Below are 20,713 nucleotides of genomic sequence, written 5' to 3'. Positions count from 1 at the left end.
GCTACTATGTGGAAAAATTCATACTTCATTGGAAAACTATAAATTGTAGCGTACCTTTCTTTGTTATGTGATTCTGATTCTTGGAGACTATTTTGTAACTGTAAATTATAGAGAACTGCATAGCAATACAAAATAATTCTTGTCAGTAGACACATAATTATTTGTGTGAAGTAGTATTATATGTTAAACAAACTCTGTTCAGTGGAGAAATAATCTTTCCCAACCAAAAAAAAAAAAAAAAACCCCACAAAACAGTTACATCTCCATTTGTACATCATTTCAATATCCTGATTTATAAATGTATCTGTTCTTTTTGGATTTGCCTTTGAATTGGTTGTAATGCCTCACCAGATTCCTCATTCATTAGTTAAATATGTTCATTTTTGCATATGTTTTTATGATTTTATCTTTTTTGAAAATTATTTTTCAATATTACTTATCTAAACTTTTTTATTGATATTTCAAATCATTGCCAACATTACTAAAGTTGACTAGAGAGAAATAGCAGGATAACTTTTCTAACTAGGTTTTGAAAACTATACTCTGTCATGAAAACCAAGAATAAGTTTTCATTTGTTAAATATTGTAGCAAATGTTGTGTGTTATTTGAACCCCATTCTGGCATTCTGAACCCCGTTCAGACTTTATTCCTTTATTAGCCACATTAGTCACTTATTATAGAAAGGACAGAGCATGATAAGGATTGAGAAACAATTTCGCCCATAAATAACTCAAGAACTCAAGCAGCCTCTTCATACTCTGCGTTTTTGTGTATTTTGTATTAATAGTATTAAATGGTATTAAAGTTGCAGTTTTACCATGGATGAAAAGTGTACCATTATATTTATCTTTTACTACTTAGGAATAAAAATCTGTTCTTTAATACTTTAACTAGTTTCCAAATACTCAAATTCTAAAAAAAATAAATGTTTTGCAGTTGCCTGCTAAGTGCAGATTTGTATACAATATTATATTTAGGAATGGGCTCAATTCAGCATTGAAGGGTAGCAGAATATGCCAACTCAAAATATAACTGTTGGAGTTCAGAATATACTGCCCCAAAATATGCCACTTCGGTATATCCATTACTGAGCAGTAGACACTTAAAAAAAAGTAAAGGCAGGAAGAGGCTTTCGCTGAACTCCCCTTATCTGCCTAAAGACAGATTCCCCAATAGAATTCAATTGTCATAAATCCCCTCCCCAGGAGTTTCATACCCAAGGGAGGTTGACTCATATCACAGGAGAGACTAGATGTAGACACTGCATGCAGAAAAACTTTGTCACAAACTATCCTACCTCCCATCTATTTTTCTAAAGCCCCACTCACCTTTCCTAAAAATCATTTATTCTCTCTTAAAAGGCTTAGATCCCTCTTCCTTTTCCTTATTAAGATGGTATTTAAGTCTAAAGTCTAAGCCACCTTAGAGAGTTACTTATTTTTCCTGAGTATCTTCCATGTACACATGAGGTATACATGTCAATAAACTTCTATTTGTTTTTTTAATCTTGTTGAGCTGTCTTATCTGATAGGGGTCTCAGCTAAGAACTAAGAAGGCTAGAGGAAAAGTTATTTTTCCTCTCCTACAGTATTCAAGTCATAGTATCCAGGACCTGGGTGAGATTCTGGTATGTTTTCATACAGATTGAAGCAAATTTATGAAAACAATCGGTATACTGAACATTCAATATTATGCGGCAATATTATGCTCAGGCTATTAAATTGATAGTGTTAAGGTATCCTCTAACTGAACTTTTCTTGATATGTTGCTTTTACTTTCAGTTTTGGTAAATTCAAAGCTTTTGCTCACATAATGATTTTTCTCACGTTCCAGCACATGAGTGATCTACATGCCTGGAACAGGATTTCAATCCAGGATCTTGAGCTGAATTTATACAAAGGAAAAACAATAGAGCAATTTGGACAAAATACCAATGAATTAAGTACAAAAGAATTTGCTTATTCATTTTAACTGAACCATTTGATCAGTTCAGTCAAAATGGCCAACCTATTCCATGGTAATAGACTCAGCCTTAGAGAAAAGCTTTTAGGAAAAATACTTTATTTAACAGAGAAAATAGTAGAGAAATAAAAAAAGCAAATTTTTTCTGGGCTACTATCTACTTGATGACAAGTAACTTATAAATTGGGTGGAATGTATGTCTACCAATTGAATGGAATCTACAGTAAAAGTTCTACTAGCTAGACTTGGTCTCTTTTGTGAGACCATTAAAAGTCATTCCCCAGGGGAACATATCCCAAGTGGGTCCATCCTCACTTACTTGAACTTTCCTCAGTATCGTCTTCTTTATCCTCCACTTGGATTTGTACTGTTGAAGAAAGAAAAAATATAGCAATCCTTTAAATGATGGCACAGTTGTCAGTAACTGGTTTTTACTTATTACTTTCATTATAAATTTCTTTTGTGCAGTTAATAAAAATATTTTTCAGTAAACTTGTCCAAATGAATACTTTTTATTAAAGATACACAGCTACAGCATTTTATATAACATTGTGCAAAGACTTCTCTGTTCACTGCCTTCAAAGATTTGCGAAACATATCAATTATAAGCCTGTCAACTCGATTTAAAATAACTTCAACCAAAATAAATTCCATATTGCAATAAGTAGACTTGGGGTCTGTTAGTTTATTTTATTCTATGATAAATTGAATTGTTCGTAAAGTTATATCCACATGCACAAACAATTTGGTTATTACAGCCAAATTGACTTATTAAAATAGAGACTATTGTATTCTAACCAGCTATCTAGTGTCAAAGAGCCTTTCAAAAAAAATGCTTAAAAGCTGATATTTCCTATTTCAATTATTTCTACAGGTATTATATAGATATAGACTAAATTTTCCAATATATGATTTACCTTGACAATGTGGAGACAAGTGATATTACAGTTCTTTCTAAGACAAAGAACATTTCTTCTGTTTATCTCTCACTCAGACAGCATCTTGTTTTTAGTTTTGCTTCATATTTATAAAGGCATGTAAAGGTTTTATAAAATTTTTAATGTAAAGAAATTTGGGAAAATATATTAATTGACAGATATTTTCTCCTTGACAACTATTGTCCATTTATGACAGGTTTAGTCAGCCAGAGACAAAGCAACTTGGCATGGTATAAATTAGAGCAGACTATATCCTTAAAACCACAGTCTAGTAGCTTGCTTACAAAATATTAATTTTATCATATTTTTATTTAAGGTAGATAGGCATAAGTCAAAAAAAAAAAAAAGAAAAAAAGCAAAGATGACAAACAATGTTGCTGTGAACCCAGGAAACAGTCCCTGGTTTTGTTTTTGCTCGTGCACTGTCAGAAGTTATTATTCAAAACTTGACAGGCATGTTGAAAAGGCAACACATGCCAAGAGTTTAAATTCCATTCACAAAGAAGATTATTATAAAAGCTTTTTTTTTGCCTTTAAAAAGCATCTGCATAAAAATTTTTAGGATATGCAAAAATGTTATCCCTCAAGGTCAGCCACGGAATGTGAAAATGTTCTTTTGTGCATAGTGGACATATGCCTCTGTCACTGGCTGTAACTGGATCTGCACAGGACAAAGATCTTTATGTCACCACTGAGAGTTCTCAATAATGAAGGCAGACACTTCTAAGAAGATATTCTATATTCAACAATAATAGGTCACGGTCTTTTATTTGCAATTAATGCCACCACCAACCTTCTTCAGCTAAAGAAGAATTCCCTAGGAAGGCATTTTAATGCTATAAGATTAGCCTTGGAGCAGCATCTGATCAGTGTGTACGATATAGAAACAACTAAAGACAAACAGCAAAGGCCGATACACAGCATATTCTGCAACACACTAAGCCAAAGCAAAAATTCACATAAAAATATTATACTGATTTATGATAATCAACTCACTAGACATGATTAAATAAAGTTATTTAAATGAAATAGGAAAAAATACTAAATGAACAAAAACACAATAAAATCTAAAGGAAGGCTCATATATTAAATAAAAGCAGAATAATGAAATGTCCCAAGCCAAGGAGATGAGCGACAAATCAATTTCTTCTGATAATCAGGGTGAGAAAAAGCAGGGCTGGAGCCATGAATCATCTTCTCAGGTACAGGAAGGATAGTCATAAATGATCATTAAATAAAACCTAAAAATCCATAAGAAGAGATATCCCTGTGGCTACAAGTAATGAACAACAACAATAACAACAAAAAGCTATGGTTTCTAAGTGATATAATGAAGAATATTGCACAAATAGCTTCTTCCCTCCTCTAAGCTGACTTTCCAACAGCGATTCTCGTCTGTGCCCTGTGCATGATTATCTGCACATTCTCATTACTCAACGGAATTCCTTTGTCTGAGTGTTGAGTCAGGAGCCATCAACAGTCTTTTTTATATTTATTGGGATCATAATTGGCTTGTTCTTGATTCAAACCATCAGCAAAAGCATCATCAGCATCAAGAACTAAACAGCAGTGCTATGACCAGGAGATATAAGATTCCATCAAAAGCCTCAGACCAAACTTGATTGTAATAGAGTATTATTTGGCCTGAAAAGTAACTGTCAATGCTGGTCTGAATCTCTTGCAACTCAAAGCAATTCTAAAATAGCAACCTAAGAAATCCCTCCAAGACAAAAAGCTTGTGCAAAAGAGTAACTGACAACACTTAAATGGGAACTACAGACTGTCTTTTCATTCTCAGACAATTTTTGGCATGGCCTACAGCCATCCCTTCTTTCAGAAATCCCTAGTAGTTCATTCCCAATCATATGACCCCCTCATACCTTGGCTGCTTCCCAAAGCCTATTGATTATGTACTTTAAAAATAATCTCTCTCCTGGGGAGTGATGGGAAGACAGGGCAAAGAGAAAATGGGGAGATCTTGGCAAAATGTTGGAGGCAGCAAGCAAAACGACATTGATGTACGCTTATTTAAGAGAGAAATATGCAATAAGAGCAGATGAACTCCTAGGCAACCCAGATCCTCATTTCATGCAAATAGACCCAGTAATTAAAAACGGTAAAAGGAAACAACAGCAAAATGTCACATTTCAGAGGCATTAGAATCACTCAGAAAAGTGGATGTTGTTCTAGCATTTCTGTTTTAATCTATAGCACTGAAAGTAATTTATGAGTTTTCAGGATCAGAGTGGCCAAGTGGCCGGAAGAGTTCAATGGTATTGCCTGTTCCTCTGACCCATGTTTAGCTCTTAAAAGGATGCTTGTAGCATCAAGTTATTACTTTGGAAACTGAAAATTCATTTATTCCGTTACATTCATTGTACATTCACAACAGGGGTGAGAGTAAAATGCTCTGGGGTGCGAATTTGTAGACTGTAGAAGAAAATACCATTGCCTTTAAGGGGTCTTGATATTTTATAACAGTGAGATCCACAATTAGTTATGAGATTAGTGAGATCCAGCTTACCTGGGTTATGGCAGCAATGTATTGGTTATGTTTATTAGGCCTTTTGGGGTATTTTATTTTCAAGGTTCTTTTGTGTGTGTGAAGAAATGTCAACACTGGCCCCTTGTATAAAAATGGGGTACCTTTCACCTCAGACTAAACTACCCTGAGAGAGATACTAATCAATGCTATAACAAGGACATTTCCAAATCTTAGCTGAATGAAGGACAACCCCAAGGTTTTTAGCCTGGGCAACCAGAAGGATACAGTTGCAAAAAAAGGAGATGGGAAAGCTGTAGGGAAACTAGCAAAGGTGGGAAGGTCAGGTTGAAGATCAGGAGTTTCATTTGATATGTTGGATTTGAGATGCCTATTAGACATCCAAGCATAAATTGAGTAGGCAGTCGAGTTTGGAAGAAAAGTTTGGGCTACAAATGTAAATTTGGAAGTTATTAGTTATTGATGCTATTTAAAACCATCAGGAAAATAAACGTAAACAAAACAGAAAAGAAGACACCAAAATTGAGGACAGGGAGAAGAAGAACCAACCAAAAAGATTGAAAATGAACAATCGATGAAGTAGGAGAAAAATAAAGGATCGTGGAAGACAAGCAATATGCATCAAAAAGATATGTCTTAGGCTTGTAAGTCCATATTTCAAAAATACTTTAAGTTAATAAAAAGTAGACCATCTTCAGCTATTTCACCTATCGATGCTTTTCTTTAACAAAAATTTAAAAGCTAAAGAGAAAATGTGAACAAAATAAATGTACCTTTTTTCTTAAGATAGCATATTCCAATGTAAAATTTACCTTGTTCTTTAAGGAAAGAGAGTTATGAACCCCTTAACAAAAACATGAAATCTTTCCCTTCGAGGAGGGAAAAAAAGTGAGAAGACAGATTAGTAAAACTATAAATAAATAAGCTTTAAAAATTTTTTTCTTTTAAATGTAGTATTCATATGAATAGACACTGTGTGACATTTATGCTCCGAAAATTCTAGGTCTGGTGCCATTCAGTAGCTGCTAAAATTGATAATTTTTGATCATAGCAATAATAATGATAATGGTAATGAAGATTATGATATGAAAAAATATATATGCATATGAATATACAAAGATTGATTGATTGATAAACTGTATAATCTACAGTCAAAAACAGCATTTAGATATTCTGCTTTTTCTAAAAACCATAAAGAAGGTTAACTAATTCAAATTTCAAAAGGAATGTGGAAAGTTAGCCATAAAGAATTTTCCAACAGTGAACCATTTGGATGCTAGATAGTGTCACCAAACTATATTGAGGTATCATCTCCTTTGTAGAGAACACCCCAGCATTATGCTTCCATTCATTTATGATAACATTATTGTTGGTGAGTGTGAAGTAGGAACAGAAGCCACTGTCTGTGAAACGGAATAAAATGATGGGGTATGATTCTTTTTCCTCAAGAATAATATCTACCTAAGACAGTAAACCTGATTACATTCAACTTAGCAGCTACCTTTATTTTTGCTATGTGGGAGTAAAAAAAAAAAAGTACTTTTCTTCTCACCTTCAACATTCTTCAAGCTGGGCTGATAAATTAACAGAGACAAATTAACAGAAGAAAATTAAATTTTAATACATGCCCATGGGGATTCATATAAGCATGAAAATTCCAAAGACAGTGAGGCAACATTAGGTATATATGACATTTTAGACAAAGAGGAAAAGAGGTTTTGATTTCAGAAGTGAGAATGGGAGATTTGCAGGTAGTTGAGAAAGAGTTAAACACATAGCCAGCAAATTCTTGGTAAGCAACTCAGAAACAATGGGACCAGTGGGTATCTAGTTAACAGGCCCCTGTCTGAAGCCTCCTATTTATTATACTTAATTCAAATTCGGCTACGACAAACATCCTAAGATTTTCTTCCTAAAGCAGGTTTTTCTATATGAATCTCCTGGGCAGGAAAGAGGGGGAAGGAGATCAAAGATTCTTTCTGAGTCTTTTGTTTCTCAATAAACAGCTTAAAGTCAGTTTCCTAAAAGACAGCTTCAGGCTGGCAAAATTTTGGTCCCCTTCAGCTACTTTTAGGTAAAGACAAGAAAATGCTCATGACGTTTGTTTTATAACAATCTCAAGTCTTTCAAAAGATTAAATTAAACTTAATATTTTGGAAGCCATTGAGTAAAGGCAAGAATTATTTAGTTCTTATATCAATCAACCACCTTAATAAACCTGTAAACTACATGACATTTAAAAAATCCTCAGGAGTGGGAAACACAGAATGAGATCATTACCCTTAAATATCATCAAGGTATCTAGGGGAAAATTTTGACAGACCTAGATGGATAGTTCTTCTGCATGTGCCAGAATCTTTCCTACCTTCCTTAAGACCACTGGAAAAAAACAAACCATGGGACACATAGACTCAAAAACACACCAATAGAAACTTGTCTAATAAATGCTAAAAGGTTAGTCATATTTTCAAATATTATAATATGTTGGAGATACTAAACAGCTCTTTTAAATCTCTGTGGTAATAAAATTACAAAAAGAATAATAATTTTGGCTTTTGGTAAGACTCACCTGAGACAGGAGGGAAACTTCCTGCTGTTGAGTTAGTCAGAAAGGTCAGCTGCTGGAGCCTGATGAGTTTCACAAGAATATCTAAACTAGGGTACCACCTATCTACCTTAAGGAGCCTTGGGAGACAAACCTCAAAAATTCGCAGGCCAGCAACAAGGGCTTAGACCTATCACTGCATATGCGCAGTATGGCCCAAGAGTGTCCCTAAAGTGACCTTTCCCTAATTTAAATCACAACCACGGGTGGAGATTTAGGATGCTAATAAAACATGAGACGCATGAAGTAGTATGTAGTCGAACTGCTTATGCACTAAAAAGAAACTGCCTCTCCACATGTTGGAGGGGAACCGGAGGAATATGAGGGATTGCCCCTACCCTCCGAGTGCCCATAAATATGCCATACTGTAAACCTCAGGGAGCCACATCCATTCTCTTTCGGAGTGTGCTCCCTTGGTGCATCAAGCTATCACTTTAATAAACCTTTCTCTCTGCAACACTGTTTCTCTCACTTTTCTTGATTTCTATCCTGAGAGAGGCAATGACCCCTGCGTCGGTAACATACCCACCCAAAAGAGGAGAGCAGGCGAGAAATACAACTGCTATGATAGTTGTCATTCTCTAATGTTTTTCCTTCTAGATTAATTTATTTTTTGAGGCTCTGGGGCCTTTAAGAAGTAGAGAATAAATAGCTGCTATGCCTGCCTTATTAATAACATAATATAAAATATTATAGTTGCCAAGTGGAACTGGATGAATTCTGTGGAGAAACACTTTACTATGAAGTCCTGGAAAGAGAATGACTACCCCTAAAAAGAACAGAGAGAGAGAGAAAAAAAAAAGAAGAAGAAGAAGATGGATAAAGATAAAGATCCCCCCTACTATCTTTTTACAATGAAAATAAATCTTTTTAACACACATAAGAAGGAGGGGAAGGGGATGCGCACCAATTTTTTTTGCACTTTTTTCTTCAGTTTTTATTGTACATGATATTAAAATTAAACAAAGGCTGAGTGAAGTGGGTAGCTGATATGTTTCCAAAGTCTACCACCCCTGAGTTGGAAGAACAACTATGAAATGTTGAAGCATAGTTCTTCAAATAGCGAATTATATACTGGAGTATTTGTAAGAAACTTCCATTAGATATTTCATGACACCATTAGGCTACAGAAAAAAATAAAAACAGCTTTTATACTATGTGGTTTGGAGGGTTGGCTTTTTTTTTTAATTATACATATTAAAGAAATAAATACCTTTTTCACAAAGGCATTTAGAGCTCTCTGTGGTTACAAAAAAGTAGTGGTGAGTCTTGCTTTTTCTTTGCATTTAGATTATTTTGAGGGAGGGGACATTTCTTATTTAACCATGCTGTCATAATATATATTCAGAGTGTGTGCTCTCGCATTGTAATTACCACCATAAAGGGTAACCGCTGTAAATAAGTGTGCTGAAGTGAAAATACATTTGCTTGTGTGAGTTTTTGTGGCTAGAATCTTTCATAGTAATAGGATACCAAAATAACAACCAGATGAAAATGATGTGTTATAAAACCTTGGCAGCTATGCTTATACCCTCGGATTGCTTAGAACAAAAAATAATCTTTCTGTCCCCAAAGCATTTCTACACTATCCCAAGTCATGAAGGATGGTTGTCAGGATTTATGGATAAACAAACAAAATGTAACAAACAAGAAAACATTAAAGAATTATGAAATGACTGAAAGCAGACAATTGTTCCTAGAGCAAATGAAGCAGGAAGCAAGGCTAACTGAACTCTGTACAGTCTTCGCCCTTCCTTTCTAGCAGGGCTTTTGTTCACATCGAAGATGCTAATTACTGCTCATTAGCATACATTAACAAATGTTAATGAGAGTCTTCTAAAGAACAAAAGGCAGTGGGGGCAGAGTTGAGTCAGGAAGAAGGTTGAATGCTGAGGGAAGGACTGCAACAGAAGACACGCAGAGAAAAAGAAAATGAGAGTGGTTTAGGACTTGGATTTGTAGTCACCCGAATCCCTAACAAAATAGTAATTACACTAAGAAAGGTAAAATAATTCAGTTCATTTTTTTCTATTAAAAAAAAGGAAAGAAAGAAAAAATTATTAAAATAAATCATTCTTTTTTCTGTTCTTTAGCTCTTTGGGAAAAATTACACTTTGTAGGATTTGCTACTGAACTAGGAATATTAGCTAATATTGTTATCAGTTAATGGAAAGGAATTCTGAATTCCAGGTGTCTTCACGAGCTTGTAAGCATTGTGGCCAGCCATCTATTAGAGTCTAATATTTTCTCCACAGACTCAATTAATCATACTCAATAAGACTAAACCTGTAATTTGTATGTAGTCTGTAATTTTATTAAAATAGTTCACACAGAATGAGTTATATGTGTTAATTTATGTCATAAGGGCAGCTGGTTAACATTTGAGTACTCTAGCTAGTACCCTACAAGATTAGAATGAAGATTTAACATCTAAAAGACTAGTCAGAAGCACTTAAGGCATTTCTATCACAAATTAACACCAGACGGTTTGTTAAATGGAGTAACGCTTCTTAGAAGTAAATTTTGTGAAATTAAATGTGATCAAGGTATGTAGATTGGCTAGACACATTATGTCTGCACCCTGTCCTTGTTTTCACAGTATCAGAGACTATACTAGGCTCAATAATCATCTTCTTTTGGAATGGTAGGCATCCTTGGCCCATGAGTTCCAAATGGCCTTTTGTTTTGGTACTAAATGGAGGATTTTGTTATCTGACAAACTCCTATGAAGTGGGCATTATTATTCCCATTCTCCAGATGAGGAATCAGAGAACTAAAGAGTACAAGTGGGTAATTAGCCTCAGTTAGCACAACTACTAGTTTACAGAGCTGAGATTTGGCTTGAAGTTGCCCCAAATCTATCACCAAGCCCTATTGATTTTACATCCTTGAATCTGTCTGTTTCTTTCCATCACCACTGTCAACATCACAAAAAAGCTACCATTGCCTCTTTCTGGGAATACTGAATTAGCCCCTCTTGTCCCTATTCTCTATCCTGCAGCCTATTGCATACAGTCATGGATGCAATTTTATAGTACTTGTTAGCTATGTTTGTTTGTTTGGCAACATACAACCACCAATTTTCAAGGCCGCATCTTATTGCCTCTTTATAACAGCTAATAGGGTAAATCTTCTCATCTCCAATTTTTTTAGATGACTTGACATAAAAATAAAATGACAGTTAAACTTTAATATTCTCAAGGAAATATCAGTTTTTCAAGACTTATCAAAATTCCCAGTCATTATAGAATATCAGAAGAATTAGAAGTTTTTTCTAAAATATATATTACATTTTGTACAAATAACAAATGCTTTGGTTTAAGTAAATCCAGAAAGGGCAATAGGGAATAGAAAAAGGTAGAAGAGATGATGAAAGAAAGACCTAGGCAAATCTAGAGTCAGGAGATAGAAGTGTACAAAGAAAGTCTTGAGGGTGGAAGAGAAAACAGATAATTACACTTACTATCTAATGCTGAACATAATAAAACCTTAAATACAAGGGAAAAACAATCCGTTTGCCCAAATTAAAAGATTATTTTAAATTTATGATAAAAATGATAGTCATGCATTGGCATAATATCTTCTAAATAGCAGGGACAAAATGAGAACCTTTTGGGTCAAATATATAGGGAACTTGAAAATTGAAGAACATTGTTTGAAATATGGGTTTTAGAGAAAAGTAAAGGTAAGAAACTAGTTAAATATAGAATTTTCGTTACTGGGATGAGAGTTGGGAGTGTTACAAACTCACACATTAATAATTGTTTTTGTTCCAACATGTGAGTATGAACCTAGTATAGACTTTACAGGCAATATTATTAACACAGGAGAGAATATATATGTGTGACTCTATGATCAATTCCTGGGATCATTTTGGTCACTGTTGTTAAACATTTTACATGAAGACTACAACCGGGGATTTCTAATTATCTTACTTTTTGCAGAATATCAGAGTCAAAACTGGCCAAAGCATGTATCTCACAAGGGTCAACCAATTCCTGAGTGAAACTGATACTTCTATGAAAAACAGCATAGAATATAGTCCATGAAAATAAAATTGAGAACATATATAATACACATAGCTTTTAAAAAAAATTAAAAAATTAAAACTTTTTTGTGCAAAATATTTTTCAACTAATCTCAATTCATTTCATGCTCATAATAATGATAAAATAGTTATTACTAGCACTATTTTACTGGTGAAAAATATGAGGCTCAGAAAAATTAACTGACTTGCTAACATCTCTACAGTAAGATAGTGGCAGAAGTAGAATTCAAACACAGGGGCATAGATATGAATTCTAAAACTCATGTTCTTAAACAATATAACTTATTATTCCTCTAAGAGAACATTGTCTTCAGTGCAGAAATGGATAAGCTAACTCAGGATATACAATCAAGATTTATCTGTGCTTGATGGGAGTGACTATTGAGATCAATAACTTCTAGTCCAACTCTTTCATTCCATCCAAGAAACTCTGGATATACATAGCTCAAATGACTTGTCAAAGATCATACAACCAATAAGTGGCAAAACCAAGATTTAAATCTTAATCTTCTATTTCCACATCTATTTTCACACCATGCTACTTTAGTTACATTCATTGCAAAAGTTCACCCACAAGGTTCAAAACTCTCTGCTATAAAATCAACAATGATGGATCTGAAATACCTAGATCCAAATCCAGGTTTCTGCCATCAACATCAATCTCTACTTGGGCAAAGACTAGTAAAAAATGAAATGTATGGATCCCATAAGTTTGCCACACCTAATTCATTAAACTGAGCTCCATTCATTTCAGCACCTCTCACAGATTTCATTCAAAGTTTTAATATAGCAGGATGCTTGTTCAACCAATGATTTAAGTCAGAATGTATGCCAAAAAGAAAAAGAAAAGGTAGGTCCAAACATCGGTCTGTCTCTAGAACAAATTATACTGTGGAAAGAGGTAATCCCATTATTTGCTATCAATCAGTATTGGTCATGGGTGGAGTGAGGAACAAGGATGGGTATTAATAATTGATTATCTATATCTGAACCATATTCTAAAGATAACCTCATCCAGTATAAAGCAGTAAATATTTATTGAATTTTACTCTGTGTAAGGCTCAGTGCCCAGTATTAGAGAGGATACATGGATTCATACAAGAGTGTGATGGTTAATTTTATATGTCAGCTTGTTTAGGTCCACAGAGTGCCTAGATATTTGGTTAAACATTATTCTGGATGTGTCAGATGAATGAGAATAACATTTGAATTAGTATACTGAGTAAAGCAGATCACCCTTCCCAATGTGGATAGGCCTCATCCAATGCCTGACAGTCTTCAAGATGAGACAACAATCTTCTCCTGCCTTTGGAATTGGACTGGAATTATACCATTGGCTCTTCTGGGTTTCAGATCTTCAGACTGCAGCCTCTACAATCACATGAGCCAATTCTTTATAATAAATCTCTTGATAGATGATGATAGATAGATAGATAGATAGATAGATAGATAGATAGATAGATAGATAGACAGATAGACAGACAGACAGACATAAATAACCTATTAATCTTAATCTATTTCTTTGGAGAACCCTGACGAATAAGAGTCTCTGCCTTCAAGATTACTTTGATGGAATCAGACAGATAATAGAAACAATAACACAAGATATAATTTGTCAAGTTCCACCAAATACAAGCAAAAGATCTGTCATGGGAGAGAGAGAGGAAGATTATGTTTATTGGGGTGTCTTAGCAATTTGCTTTTTGTTACATTTCTTCAAATACTTCTGGAAATGGGCAGATTATTTAAAAAACATGTTTCACTACCTGATTTCATTTGGATTACCTGGTTCCTTCAAGATCATGACCACAAAGAACAAAGTTAATTTCCACGACTGGCCTAGTACTGAGAAACATGAATTTTGTTCATCTGGGTCCCTAAGACTATTGTGTTTATACCATAGAACTAGAAAAGACAACTCAGAGCTCTCAAGTTGGCAGCTGACTTTAGTAGAAAGGGAGAAGCCTAGGCAGTGCTTCCCAAACTTTAATGTGCATCAAAATCACCTGGAGTGTCTGTCAAAACACAAATTCCTGAGCCTCGTCCATAAAGATTCTGATTCAATAGATCTAGAGTGGCCCAAATATTTGGCTATCTAAAAAGCTTCCAGGGGATGCTAATGCTGCTAGTTTTCAAGCCACACTTTGGGAACTACTACTTTAAGGCATCCTGAGGGAGTGGGAAAAAGTAAGGGCCTGCCACCTCCTTTAAGGAACCATAACTCTCATGATCTAGAAATGGTATTTGGATCGTCTATCATTTTGTCAGCATCATACTGTCTTGATTACTGTAGCTTCATAATGAACCGTGAGGGCAACTATATGTCTTCCAGCTCTGTTCTCCTTTTTCAAAGATGTTCGGCCTCTTCTAGGTCCTTTGCATTTACATATACGTTTTAGGATCAGCTTGTCGATTCATGAAAATGTTTTTAAAAGCCCACTGGGATAATAATTGATATTGTGCTGAATCTATAGATCAACTCGGGGAGAATTAGCATCTTAATAATACTGAATCTTCAGTCCACATTTGAGTATATTCATTTATTCGGGCCCTCTTTAATTTCTTCGAGTAACACTTTGTGGTTTTTACTGTTCAAGTCTTGCACCACTTCGGTCAAATTTGTTTCTTGGTGCTGTGTAGTTTTTTTATAATGTAAATGATATTTTAAAAGTTCAAATTCTGATTGTCATTTTTATATATTGGTCTATGGTTTTATTTTCTTGGAATATCTTTGTCTGGTTTTGATATCAAAGTAATACTGGCTCAGAAAAAGTTGGGAAATATTCTTTTCTCTTTCAGTTTTACAGAAAAGTTTGTGCAGAATCAGAATTACTTTACTGTTGAATATGTGCTAGAATTCTCCAGGGAAGCAATCGGAATTTGATATATTCATCGTGAGATAGTTTTTAAGTATAAATTCAATTTCTTTAATATATGTGAGGTTCTTAGGTTATCTATGTCTTCTTCAGTAAGCTTTAGTAGGTAGGCATAAAGTAATTTGCACAAATTAAAAGTGATTTCTACAAATTCTATAGAATTTGTTGTGATGCTACCTTTCTCATTTTTGTTTCCTGTTATTAGATGAGTAAATGTTTAATTAAATTTTTATTTCCTCTTGATAAATTCTTGTCAGTCTGGCCAGTTAGTGGTTTATCAATGTTATTGATATTCTCAAAGAACAAGATTTGGTGTCATTTTCTCTATCGGTTTTCTGTTTTCTATTTATTTCAACTCTAGCTTTTATTATCTACTTTCCTCTGATGATTTGGGGTTTTATTTACTCTTCTTTTTTTAGTTTCTTAAGGTAGAAACTGAGATCACTGATTTGAGAATGTCCTTTTTTTCTAATAATTTAGGTGTATAATACATAAATTTTAAGTATAACTTTTCTTCTAATACTAGTTTTGCTGCATCTTAAAATTTTTCAAGATGTGTGTTTATTTTAATTCAGTTTAAAACACTCTCATATCTTTTTTGATTTCTTATTTGGCCCATTGGTCATTTAGAAGTGTAGTATTTAGTTTCCAAATATTTTGGAATTGTCTAGATATCTTTTGCTTTTGCTAATTTAATTCCATTGTAGTTAGAGAATATATTTCGTACAATTTGAGGCCTTTTACATTTATTGAGATTTATTTTATGTCCTCAGTTATTGCAATTTATTTTATGTCCTCAATTATTGCAATGGTCCTCAATCTTTTTGGCACCAGGGACTGGTGCTCCTATGAGAATCTAATGCCTGAAGATCTGAGGTAAAGCTGAGGCGGTGATGCTAGCGCTGGGGAGCCACTTCCCTGCTACTCACCTGCTGCTGTGCGACCTGTTTCCTAACAGGCCACTGAATGTACCTGTCCATGGCCCAGAGATTGAGGCCCCTGAATTATTGTGATAGTGGATTAGTCTAAACTTTCTTGCAGTTCTATCAGTATTTGCTTTATGTATTTTGGAGTTCTGTTATTAGGTGTACAAATGTTTAAATTTGTTATTTCCTCTTAATAAATTTACTCCTATCATTATGAAACAACATTCTTTATTTCTGATAATATTCTTTGTTCTGAAAAAAACTTATGCATATTAATATGGCTACTCCAACTTTCTTTTTGTTAGTTCAATATAGTATGTCTTTTTCCACTCTTTTACTTTTAACCTCTTTGTATTTAACCTCTTTATACTGAAATTGGGTTTCTTACAGGGAACAAGTTGTTGGATCTTGATCTTTTCACCCAATCTGACAATTTTCAACTTTTAATTGGGGCATTTAATTGCATGTCTACATGGTGGAGTTTAAATCTTTACTCTTTCTCATTAATTTTTTTTGTCCCATTTCTTCTTTGTCTCAGCTTTTCTTTTTTTCAGCCTTCTTTTGGATGAATTGACTTTTCCAATGATCTTATTTTATCACCTTTTATGCTTTGTTACATGTAACTCTTTCTGGTACTATATTAAGTGGTTGGTTTAGGGTGAAGTACCTTCAAGTGATATTATACCATTTTATGTGTAATTTAAAACCTTACATCAGTATATTTCCATTTCTTACCTTCTAAACTTTGTGTTCCTGTTGTTACACATTTTATAGTTCACTAATCTTTTCTTCTGCAATGTCTAATCTGCTGTTAATCGCAAGCAGCCTGTACTTTATCTCAGACACCATAGTTTCTATTCATAGAAATTTAATTCTGTATTTTTAATTTCATTTATGTCCCTATTTAATTTTTAAATTAGCCTTTTGAATATGTGTGATGCAGTTATAACAACTGTTTGTTCATTAATTATATCATCCGTGTCATTTATGGGGCAATTATGTTTAATTGGTTTTTCTCCTAATTATGTGTATTTTCATGCTTCTTTGTATTCACAGTAACATCTGAGTACATACATGATAAATATTATGAATTTTTTCTTATTGGGTGCTAGATATTTTTATATTTCTATACGTATTCTTTAGCTTTGTTCTGACATGCATTTAAATTACCTCAAATAGTTTTATCCTTTAGGGTCTCACGTTTAAGTTTTGTAATGTGGGACAAGAACAACATTTAAGCTAGGGCTAATTTTTCCCTACTGCTGAGACAAAACCCTTCTGAGTACTCTACCTAATCCCATGAATTATAAAATTTTATAATCTTGCTAGAGGAAAGAAGAACTATTTCCAGACCTGTGTGAGCTCTAGGAATTATTCCCTATAATCTTTCTAGAGGTTCTTTCCCTGACCACATGAATGCATGGATCGTTGCTGGGACAATTATAAGATCACCTCATTTGTTTTCCATCTCTCAAAAATCCCTATCCTTTGATATCTGAGGTATAATGTCTTAAATACTGTTGTTTTATATATTTTGTCCAGTTTTTTTTTTATTTGTTTTAGATAGGAGAGCAAATTCAGTATCTGTATTCCATCTTATCAAATGAGAAATCTATTCATGCTAATGATCTAAAGGTCTTTAAGATGAGTTCTCTTTTTTCAATCACATGGGAAATAAATATGAGATGAGAGCCATGGCTGCTCCCATCTCTTTCTTTTTTGTTTCACGCCCAATCACTTCCTGGTGATTCCACATGACATTACCAATTTTGAGGAAATAATTACATTAATTAACTATGATTCCCATAAATAGAAATAATGTTTATAAATATTTTAATGACATGCAGAAATATTTAGGATATATAGTGTGCAAAAAGATTATAAAAATTACATAAGTTATAGGATATATGATGTCTGAAAAAATAAAGAGGGAGATAGACTGAAGTATGCCAAAATGTTAGCAGCCATACCTAAATGATGAAATTGTGAGAAGTTACTTTCATCTCCTTTAGACTTATCTTTATTTTCCAAATTATTATAGTAGTGTATATTATCTTTCAAATGACAAAGTCGTGTTTTGTTTTTGTTTCTGAGAATGAGATTTAGGGAGATAAAAAGTGGGGAAAATTTTGAAGAAAAGCTACGGAAAGTCAGAGGTTACTGCTTAGCTATGTCTCCTAGGAGCTCACACAAACTCTTCTTTGCTTACCCTTGGAGTTATAAAACATACTCCAGTGTCTCTGTAAAGAAGGCCTGAATTATAAAACATCATGAGAAAAAAAAAAAAAAAACAGGAATAGAGCAGCCAGTATTTAGTAAAAAACATTTTATCCCACAGTGTTAGGAAGAAAGAAGCTAACTCATAAAATGTTAACAGTGCTTTCTTTAGTAGTGGCTAAAATGTTCCAGCTCAGAAAAATGCTTCTAGAACATTCTAGAAGTTTAAAGAAAAGTGATGGGAGAAAGTATTAGCCAATTAATTCCACTTTTTCTTAGTTGACAAAATAAGAGACCTCAGTTGACTAGTTTATTCTTAGGTCAAGCTCCTGCCATAATTCTCACTTTACAGAGAAGAAAACAGTAGTGAAAGAGGTCTACATAGTTTATACATTAATTCATTCGATCAACAAGAATATACTCAGTGTTTACGGAGACAAATAAAGCACTAAGGAGGTCTGTACATCTTAGTTGAAGGAGAACTGTTTAATTCTTAGAATCAGACAGACCCGAGTTCAAAACCAAGCTTTGCCACTTCAAAAAGTGTGACTACAGGCAACTTTTTAACCTCTCTGAGCATCAGCTTCCATTTCAACAAATCATGAAAACAATCTCATAAGACCGTTGTGATAATTAAGTAAGTAAAATATATGTGGTAATGTCTGGTATACAGAAGGCACTCAAATCTACATTATTCTAATGAAACCTGGGGAACAATAAAGCAAGTAAGATATTTTCTTTTCATTCCAGGAGGTCCCAGTTTAGTTTGAAGACAAGCTATGCACCCATGAAACATTTGTTGTAGGATGAACATAATTAATTTCCCTGATATTTAATGTCAAGAATAAGAGCTGAAAGAAAGGCAGTATCTCAAGGAGCTGAAATGGTCAGAACAAGCTGCATGAAAGATACAGACTTAAACTGAGTCTCCAGGTAGCAGGATCTTGTAAGCTGTCACTCCCATTCCAGCAACAAGAATGAAGCTGAACAAACTGAAAAATCAACTCTTCTTAGATCTGTCAGAGAACTGAAGTCACAGGGCAAACGGCAGTCCCCAAAATTGTAGAGACAGTTAGGAAGATACAGAGACTCACATTTACCGGGGCAGAAACCTCTGCAAGAACTGTTACTAGGTAGGAAAACCTAAACTGCAATTGACAAATTACTGGAGGCCCTTGTGGACCACTCTGAGACTTAAACCGAATCTCTAAAATAGAGTAGAATTGGTAGAGAGAAAGGACAACTCCATTGGGGAAAATGCAGGTGGGTGTGGAATTTATAACAGTAGGTGCTGTTACCTGACCATGTTACTCATAAACAATTTAAAAATTACAAGGATTAAAAATGTCCAGAGTCCACAGAGAAAAAAACAGCGATGTCTATATTACTACCTCAATTTGAAACAGACTAAGTGGATAAATCCATTTAAATATGATGAATTGTATGTAGGTGTTTGTCTTTAGTACTTCCCCAAATCCAACTACATGTGGTAGTACAGGAATTTTTAAGAATATACACCTACAAGACAAAGGGAAGAGGGGACATCAGCAAATGAAAGATCTCTACAACATTACAAAACAGAAAAAAAAAAAACCCAGAAGAGGTTTCTGGTTTTTCTAGGTGAAGGGATGTAGTGCACATACATTTTTGTAGTGCACGCAGTGGCAAATAAGAGGAAGAAAGCTGACTTACACTGCAGATTTTAGGGGTCAGATCTCAGAGGCCAAAGGGAGAGGGCATGGATGAGATGTGAGGTAGAAAACTGCCCTAACCTGAAAGTCAACCCTGGAAGTTTCCTTTGTCACTCTCACATCACTGAGGATACCAAAGCAGCCAGACAACCAAAAACTATCAGTTAGCATTAGTTTTCCTACCCTGCTTTAATTTTCTTCATAGCACTGTCACCACCTGGTATTATGTTATCTAGTTATTTAATTGAGCCACTGTTTATTTTCCCCACAAGCTAGTAAGCTCCGGGAAGGCAGGTCTAGATAGTTTATCCATTAATTCATTCGATCAACAAGAATATACTTAGTGTCTACGGAGACAAGTAAAGCACTAAGAAGGTCTGTACATCTTAGTTGAAGGAGAACTGTTTTGTTCTTGGAATCAGACAGACCTGATTTCAAAACCAAGCTTTGCCACTTCAAAAAGTGTGACTACAGGCAACTTTTTAACCTCTCTGAGCATCAGTTTCCATTTCAACAAATCATGAAAACAATCTCATAAGACTGTTATGATCTTCAACTCTTCGTCCTTAATATCTGGCAAATAGTAAGCACTCAGTAAATATCTGTGGCATAAATGAGTGCATAAATGAATGAGTGAATGAAGAATAAACAAACCAATCCATCGATGAACAATACAGATATTACCAATCAATAACTTCCTTCCAATCTCAGACTTATTACATTTTCCCAAGGCCTGGGGCCTTCAGATTAGTATAGGAAACTTTTCTAAGAGGAAAGAAGATTATGAGCAAAGTCACAAAGAAGAAGGAGGCACAGGCAAGGAAGGGAATAGAGACTTGCCAGATAGATTAGGACTGCTTCTTCAGGGCTCTGCCCTAATCTCCTTAAAAGATTCTGTATTTTCCTTAACTACATTTTTCATACCACTTAATATCAAAATACATTT

General features: G+C 34.3%; 1 protein-coding gene across 8 annotated transcripts in view; it reads right to left on the bottom strand.

Annotated features, from left to right (window-relative positions):
* The window catches only part of TMC1 (transmembrane channel like 1), a 259,282-nt gene that overhangs the window by 90,402 nt on the left and 148,167 nt on the right, over positions 1-20,713 (bottom strand). For all 8 annotated transcript variants that reach the window (XM_039841651.1, XM_039841643.1, XM_039841469.1 and 5 more), the window contains one exon: positions 2,283-2,330. In XM_039841651.1, the coding sequence (XP_039697585.1) occupies positions 2,283-2,330 (48 nt within the window). The remainder of the gene's footprint in view (positions 1-2,282; positions 2,331-20,713) is intronic.

The sequence above is a fragment of the Pteropus medius genome, unplaced genomic scaffold, assembly GCF_902729225.1.
Source record: "Pteropus medius unplaced genomic scaffold, Ma_sr-lr_union100, whole genome shotgun sequence".
In the NCBI taxonomy this organism is placed as follows: Eukaryota; Metazoa; Chordata; class Mammalia; order Chiroptera; family Pteropodidae; genus Pteropus; species Pteropus medius.
This window is presented reverse-complemented; position numbering and strand designations above follow the sequence as displayed.